This window comes from Podarcis tiliguerta (genome assembly GCF_965153285.1).
Source record: "Podarcis tiliguerta genome assembly, chromosome: 7".
NCBI lineage: Eukaryota > Metazoa > Chordata > Lepidosauria > Squamata > Lacertidae > Podarcis > Podarcis tiliguerta.
The window spans coordinates 84,500,345-84,508,578 of NC_139540.1; the positions used below are offsets into that span (position 1 = coordinate 84,500,345).

The window sequence follows — 8,234 nt, forward strand, 5'->3', positions numbered from 1 at the left end:
GACTAATCTACACTGGTCAGTTATAACGTCAAAAATTCGTTATACAAATGTGACACCAGAGGGCAGTGTAGAGCAGCAATCCATCATTAATGGGAAACTGAGCTGAGAGCTATATTACATTGTGTTGGGGGTTTTTTTGCATTTTCTCAGATCAGTGTATATCCATCCTGAGAGTGTTCCATATGATGCTAGATGCTTTCCAGCATGTTGTTGTTATTTAGTCATTTAGTCGTGTCCGACTCTTCGTGACCCCATGGACCAGAGCACGCCAGGCACTTCTGTCCTCCGCTGCCTCCCGCAGTTCGATCAAACTCATGCTGGTAGCTTCAAGAACACCATCCAACCATCTCATCCTCTGTCGTCCCCTTCTCCTTGTGCCCTCCATCTTTCCCAACATCAGGGTCTTCTCCAGGGAGTCTTCTCTTCTCATGAGGTGGCCAAAGTACTGGAGCCTCAGCTTCACAATCTGTCCTTCCAGTGAGCACTCAGAGCTGATTTCCTTAAGAATGGATACGTTTGATCTTCTTGCAGTCCATTCTTTCCAGCATATGCCAAGTTAAGTTGCAAGCAGAGCATTATTAGCACAATAGAAACCATCTGGAATACAGTTTTCCTATCAGCTGTTAATGAGAACTTTTATGCTAACATAACCAAAAGAAGGCTGCACCAAGAAAAGAGGGAGGCAGTTTATTTCTTGTTTCCTTCTCCAATGGAGGCCAGTCTTATTATCTAGCAGAGGGGTGGGGAACCTCAGACACAGGGACCAAACACAGCCCTCCAAGCCCCTCTGTCTGACCACACCCCTCTCCCCACGCCACACCCCTCCCTGGCCCAACTTTGTTACTCAAGTCCTTTTGCTTGACTGGAGTGAGCCTGTGAATCCTGATCTTGACACTTGCTTACATGGGTTGAGGAATGTCTCAGTGTGTTTAGAAGCTAGCCTACTTGAGGAAGGTAAAATTTACATTTATTGCTCCACCCACTTTTGCTTCTGGCCCTGCCCAACACTGCCATGTGGCCCTTGGAAGGTGGTCCAGAAGAAAATATAGTCCTTGAGGTGAAAAAGGCTCCCCTAAGGATTACTGTCTAAGCCAGAGAAAGTAAACGTTGTCGTGAAAGCTTCTAGTGAATATGTGAGTGGCCCTGTGAAGCGATACTTCTTTCCTTAAGTCCCCAGATGTCCAGATGAGCCCCAGCAATGAAACAACCAATAAATGCTATCTTCAAGAAGCAAAGTAATATAAAAGGTGTAGAAACAGAGAGCCGTTGGTCGTCTGCAATATTACCATCTATGTGGATTTAGTCCTGCAGTATTTCAATAAGAGTCTGGCCACTCCTGAAATACAGATGCAGAGCAAGGCTATGGCAAGGGAAAGGAAATTTTACCTTGAGAGATTCTCTGCTGCTCACGAGGTTGCTTATTGATAAACTGCCATTTGCTTTGGTGACTAATCTGGTGGGGGTGCTGTGCTCAAATGTCATTTTAGATAGAGAATAACAGGAAACTCACACATTGGTTGTAAGGACTGGGGGAACTACCAAAATCAGAAAAATATAGGACAGCATATTTCTTCAAGAAACAGTAAACATGTGCAGCAGAAAGACCGCTAACTGCTGCAGAAAATATGTAGATAACATACCTGGATTTAAAAACACCTGTTAACATGTATGTGGGAACCCTGCTCCTTCAGGCTGCAGTTGCGGGGGAGGAAGAAAGCCAAAATACTCCACAAACTCCATGTGGATCCTTTTTCCTCTCCCCCAAGCTGGTCATTAAAAGAATGCTGTGGTCTTTCAAACTAATGCCTGTGTTTGCTTACTCCTCACTTCGCTCTCCTTTGTGTCTTGGGTACTGATTACATACAAGTCACTCTTGGTGCCTTTCAAGCTGAACAGCAGGTCAAAAAAAGGAAATAAATGCACATAAGCATTTAAAGATATGCACATCACCATCATCCATGCTTTATTAATTTCTTCTATGAGAGAGTGACACAATTATGATTCTGCATGAAGTCTGACTCTCAAGCCAGTTTTAGTGCAGAGACCCACAGTGAAGGAGCTAACAGACAGGACCTCAAAAATGAATCAAGATGGAGATATAAATGGGCTTGGAGGAAAGGGGTTTGAGTAAATGATAGATGGAAGAAGAAAAGGGACAATGGAAAATCGAGACAAAGAATGAAAGGGACAGTGGGCTGTGGGGAACCACCTCACATTGAACTTGGAAACAGCAGGGCTCTCCTGTTAGCAAAGAATGCCACAGAACAGGGGAAGAAACTGAGACAACAAAGCAGCAGTAGGACAGAGGTGCAGAAAGTAGATATGGAATAAGCAGCCCAGGTGAAAACTGAGCCTCTTTCTGTAGTCACTGTATAGGTAACCAATATAGAGCAGTATAAGGAGACAGAAACAAATATCAGATGTGATAGATTACCAAGCAACAAGAATTCCCAAAGTGATCATGACCTGTTTTGATATTTCTGGTATAATGTGATATTTAAAACCAACAAACAAACCAAAAGCTTCTTTCTCACCTCTTTCCCTGATTCTTCTTTCCCCACCTGGTCAGGAATATCTTCGGAAGCAGACGGAGGGGTCTGGATCACATTGAGGTTTGGGTCCCCCACAGAAAAAACAGGAATGAGGGGCCGGAGGAACCTGAACTCGCTGCTCAAGGACCCCCCGGTTAAGCACACATCGTAGTGGTAACTCCTGGAAAGCGACCCGCTCTGAGAATCGCCACAGTTCTCTGGGATGTCGGGTCTGGCAGGGGGGAAGTGAGGAGGGGCAGCGATAAAACTTTCCCTGGGATCCCTCCTGCAGATCTTGATGGCAGCAAAGGAAACAATGCAAACGAGGAACACAAAGGAGACTGCAGCCAGGCAGATCACCAAGTACAAGGTCAAGGTCCCATCTTCTTCGTGCTCCTCTTTCCTGACCTCCACAGCTTTCATATAAGGATCCGAAAAGCCACCCACGGGAAGGACATGGAGCATGGCAGTGCTGCTCTGGGGAGGGAGCCCGTTGTCCCTGACCACTATCAGGAGTCTCTGCTTGCTGGTGTCTCGCTCGCTCAGGGCTCTCCTGGTTCTCACTTCCCCATTCTGGGCTCCTATGCTGAAAAGACCAGGGTCTGTGGCCTTCAGCAGCTCATAGGAAAGCCACGAGTTCTGGCCAGAATCTCCATCCACAGCCACCACCTTGGTGACCAGGTAGCCGGCCTCCACCGACTTGGGCACCAGCTCATTGCAGGGGGATGTGCTGTTCTGAAGAGGGTAGAGGAAGAAGGGAGCGTTGTCGTTTTCGTCTAGGATTACGACTCGGACAGTAACTTCTGAGCTGAGGGGAGGAGACCCTCCATCTGTAGCCCTCACCGTCACTTTGAAATCTTTGATCTGCTCATAATCCAGGGATCGGAGGGCATACAGATTTCCGCTTTCAGAGTTGACTGAGATGTAAGAGGCCACAAGGCCATCAGTGACCTTCCCAGGCAAAAGGGAGTAGGTGACCTTGGCATTCTTCTCGGTGTCCAGATCAGCAGCACGGACTGAGCCAATGAGCAGTCCTGGAATATTGTTTTCCCGTATCTGCATTTCAAATGAAGACTTTTCAAATACTGGAGGGTTGTCATTGATATCTGAGATCTGAACGTTAATAATTCTTGTTGAAGTGAGCCTGGGGGAGCCCTGGTCAACGGCTGTGATGGTGATATTATATTCCGGGACCTTCTCTCTGTCCAAGGGACTTTGGACCACAAGCTGGTAATAGTTATCCATTGTGCGTTTTAAGGCAAAGGGAAGGTTTGTCTCCACAGAGCACACGGTTCTGCCATTGTCTCCGGAGTCTTGGTCTGTTACAGTAAAGAGGGCCACCACTGTGTCCAGGGGAGAATCTTCTTGCATGCTGCCAGTGATGGATATGACGGACACTTCAGGGACATTGTCATTCACGTCTTCAACATCCAGCAGGACCTTGCAGTGCCCTGAAAGACCCCCTCCATCTGTTGCTCTGATGTTCATGTCATAGCTGGTTTCTTTTTCATAATCAACTTGACCTAAAACAGTGATTTCCCCAGTGATTTCATTCAGGTGGAACAGATCATATATTTTTTCTGGTACCCGGTGGAATGAGTAAGTGATCTGTGCATTTGAACCAAAATCCAAATCTGTAGCTTCCACTTTGGAGACCAGAGTGCCCTGAGGGCTGTTTTCTTTTAACCTAGCTTTGTATTCAGAATGAGTAAACTGTGGGGAATTGTCATTGATGTCAAGAACATCAATATTTATTTTAACTGTGCCTGTTCTCTGTGGCTCCCCTCCATCCACAGCCGTGAGAGTCAGTCCAAAGTGTGAGTCCTTCTCCCTGTCCAGTGACTTCTCCAGAACAAGATCCACATATATCCTTCCATCCTTGTTGCTTTCTACTCTGAGCCGGAAATGTTCATTGGGACTGAGTGTGTAGTTTTGGATGTTATTTTCCCCCAGGTCCTCATCTTTGGCAGATTCCAAGGGGAAATGTGTATTTGTAGGAACATTCTCGGGAATTTTCAGATCAAATTCATTTTTCGAGAATTTTGGAACATTATCATTCACATCTTCTACCTTGACTACAATGCTGTAGAGATCTAATGGGTTTTCCAGTACAATTTGTGACAGAAGTAAGCAAGGATTAATCTGGTCACACAAAGCTTCTCTATCTATTTTATCATTTATCAAAAGATCCCCAGAGCGAGTATCAAGACGAAAATATTGCTTACTGTTCTTAGAAACCAGCTGGGCTCTGCGAGCAGAGAGCTCCCCTTTTCCCAGCTTCAAATCCTCCAGCACATTAGCCACCAAAGACCCCCTTTTCTTTTCTTCAGGCACAGAATAGTGAAGTGAAATACTCAGTGCTCCAGGAAGGCAAAGGAAAAGCAAAAAATACAGACCTTGTTCCTTTCTGTAGCCGTCTCCCATGGCTCAAGAATCTCTGGCCAAAATATGAAGTTTCTGACAGTCATCCAGTGATAATCTCTGCTGCTGTAGAAAGGAATTTGATGCTGCCGTGTTGATGCCTTTGCTGTGCTGTATGTTATCTCTTTATCGCATATGAAAGCCACCCGTCCTTTGTTCCAGCCACCTTTTTGCTCATGGCTTCCTGTGAGTTCCTTCACAAAATTCTGAATTCCAGCCTATGTCTTTGCCTGTACTACCACCGTGTGGCTGAGCAAAGAAAAGCCACTAAGATCCAGTAAATAACACTGAATGCAGTGCACATTATACTGAACAGGAAAGGTTCAGATTCACAGTTTCTCTGTTCATAAAAGACTGTTTTATTACTAGGAAGATGCCTGTTTTACACTTGAATGAGTGCTGCTGTAGAAATGAATTTGGTGCTGAAGGCTTTTATATCTTTATCACAGACAAAAACTTTTTGTGGCAGAGGTTTCTTTAGAAAATAAAATTCTGAGTTCCAAATGATGTGCATACTGCCACCATGTGGATGTGTAAAGAAATAATAACTAGGAGTATGCTTTTGATTCAATGTTTGCTAAAACTCGAAAGTCTCACATACACACCATATTGCTTTCCCACAAATAATCCTAGGAAGTGTAGTTTAATTGTCACAAAGCTGCAATTACAATTACCTAAAACAAAATCCACTTCTCTGAAGCTCCTCTCTCCTACTTGAAATACTGTAGATGCAACAAACAGTTATTATGCCTCCAGATTATGGTTAATTACCTCGCTTCTCAAAGAGATGATGTATTATGAGAATAATATTTAGGCAAGATATGACCATGTCATAAGTAACTCCCAATAGAGCTTTGTAATTTTTTCCAATATTACACATCTAAAAATTGAATATATGAAAGTTATATAAAGCAATATTCTCACCTGAACCACATGTTGACTTTCACCTGCATGACTTGGGACTCCTTCAAAATCATTGGAACTCCTTGGATTCAGCTGTGTGTTAGGAGGCTCCACAGAGAAAACAGGAAACAGGGGCCTGAGAAACCTGAACTCGCTGTTCAGAGACCCACCAGCTAAGCACACCTCATAGTTGTAAGCCTGGGATAGAGATCCAGCACCAGAATCCGCAGAGTTCTCCTGGGAATCAGGTCCCACCGGGAAATTGGCTCCAGAGTTGTAGGTTCCTGTGAACTTTTCACGTTTCTGCAACTTGATTACAACAAAGGCCACCACAGAAAAGAGAAAGATGCTTGAGATGGCAGCCAAGCAGATGATCAAATACATCGTCAGGCTGGGGTCTTCCTCCTCCGCTGTTTCCTCCTTTGGGAGAGCCACACTTTTCAGATAAGGGTCAGAGAAGCCGTCCACTAGAAGGATTCTGAGCGTGGCAGAGGTGGAGTGGGGAGGATGGCCGTTGTCTCGGACCACCACAATCAGATTCTGCTTGAAGCTGTCTCGGTTGCTGACCGGCCTCAGGGTGGTCACTTCTCCATTCTGGGCCCCCACCGTGAACAGACCCGGCTCTGTGGCCTTCAGCAGCTGGTAGGAAAGCCAAGAGTTCTGCGCAGAATCCCTGTCCACAGCCACCACCTTGGTGACCAGGTAGCCAGTCTCTGCCCCTCGGGGAACCAGGTCATTAGAGGGGGAAGTGCCATTCTGGAGAGGGTAGAGGATGAAGGGGGCATTGTCATTTTCATCCATGACCTGAACGCGGATGGGAACCTCTGAGCTCAGTGGAGGGGAACCTGAATCCACAGCCCTCACCGTCACCTGGAAATCTTGTACTTCCTCATAATCCAGAGACCGGATGGCATACAGGTTCCCCGTTTCAGAGTTGATGGAGATGTAAGAGGATGTGGGGCCATCATTGACCTTCCCAGGCAACAGCGAGTAGGTCACTTTGGCATTCTGAGCTGTGTCCAGATCAACAGCATGGACCGAATTGATCAGAAGACCAGGAATATTGTTTTCTCTTAACTGCATTTCATAGAATGGCTTTTCAAACACTGGAGGGTTGTCATTGACATCTGACACTTCAACATGAAGTATTCTTGTGGAAGTGAGTCTGGGAGAGCCTCTGTCCGTGGCTGTGATGGTGATGTTATACTCAGAGGCTTGTTCTCTGTCCAGTGGTTGTTGGGTCACCAGCTGGTAATAGTTGTTCTCGGTGGGTTTGAGCACAAATGGCAGGTTAACTTCAGTGGTGCAGGCAGTTCTGCCACTGTCCCCAGAGTCCACGTCTGTGACACTGAAGAGGGCCACCACTGTGTCTGGGGGAGAGTCCTCAGGTAAGGGACTGGTGATGGATGTGATGGTAATCTCTGGAGCATTGTCGTTCTCATCCTCAATCTCTACAATGACTTTACAGTAAGCAGAAAGGCCCCCTCCGTCTGTAGCTCTGATATTCATTTCATAATTTGTGTTTTCTTCATAATCAATTGTCCCTGAAATGGTAATTTCACCAGTGTTTTTGTTTAAGTTGAATGATCTTAGCATATTTTCTGGCACTTCACTGAAGGAATAAGTTATAGTTGCATAGGAGCCAAAATCTTTGTCGCTTGCTTCAACTTTTGCAACCAGCGTATTCAGTGGGCTGTTTTCCATTAGTTTTACCTTGTACACAGATTGTTCAAACTGAGGGAAATTATCATTAGTATCCAGAACATCAATGATTATTTGTGCTGTGCCAGTTCTTTTGGGGATTCCTCCATCAACAGCTGACAGAATTAGGGTAATCTGTGGATTCACCTCACGATCTAACTGCTTCTCCAATACCAATTCTATATATTTGCTTCCATCACTGTGCCTTTGGACATCCAGTTTAAAATGTTCATTAGGACTAAGGGTATAATTTTGTACAGCATTTTCTCCTATATCTGAATCCTGTGCTCTCTCCAAAGGGAATCGAGTGTTCACTGGTACCTGCTCAGGTATTTCAAAAATGAATTTCATTTTTGAGAATTTAGGGGCATTATCATTGACATCTTGTATTTGAACTTTGATTCTCTGCAGCTGCAATGGGTTTTCAAGCACAATTTCAGAGAATAGAAGACAAGGATCATTCTGACCACACAGAGACTCTCGGTCTATTTTGTCCTTTAATATCAAATCCCCAGAATGTGGATCCAGCTGGAAATACTGCTTTGAGCTCTTAGAGACCAGTTGGGCTCTCCGAGCAGACAGCTCCTTTGCATCCACTCTCAAATCTTTTAGCACATTCGCTACTAGAGACCCACTCTTCTTTTCCTCCGGCACTGAATAGAGGATGGGTTCACACAT

At 45.1% G+C, this 8,234-nt stretch overlaps 2 protein-coding genes across 2 annotated transcripts; both read right to left on the reverse strand.

Moving 5' to 3' along the window:
• Positions 1–2,459: 2,459 nt before the first annotated feature.
• On the reverse strand, positions 2,460–5,143 carry LOC310681127 (protocadherin beta-16-like; the record flags this gene model as incomplete). The annotated part of the gene is made up of 1 exon (XM_083448643.1): positions 2,460–5,143. Exon 1 carries the CDS (start codon positions 4,953–4,955, stop codon positions 2,460–2,462), a length of 2,496 nt encoding a protein of 831 aa, XP_083304769.1. The 5' UTR covers positions 4,956–5,143.
• A 191-nt stretch (positions 5,144–5,334) lies between these two features.
• Positions 5,335–8,234, reverse strand: LOC310682084 (protocadherin beta-16-like; the record flags this gene model as incomplete). The annotated part of the gene is made up of 2 exons (XM_083450326.1): positions 5,335–5,427; positions 5,877–8,234. 2 exons carry the CDS (start codon positions 8,232–8,234, stop codon positions 5,335–5,337), a joined length of 2,451 nt encoding a protein of 816 aa, XP_083306452.1.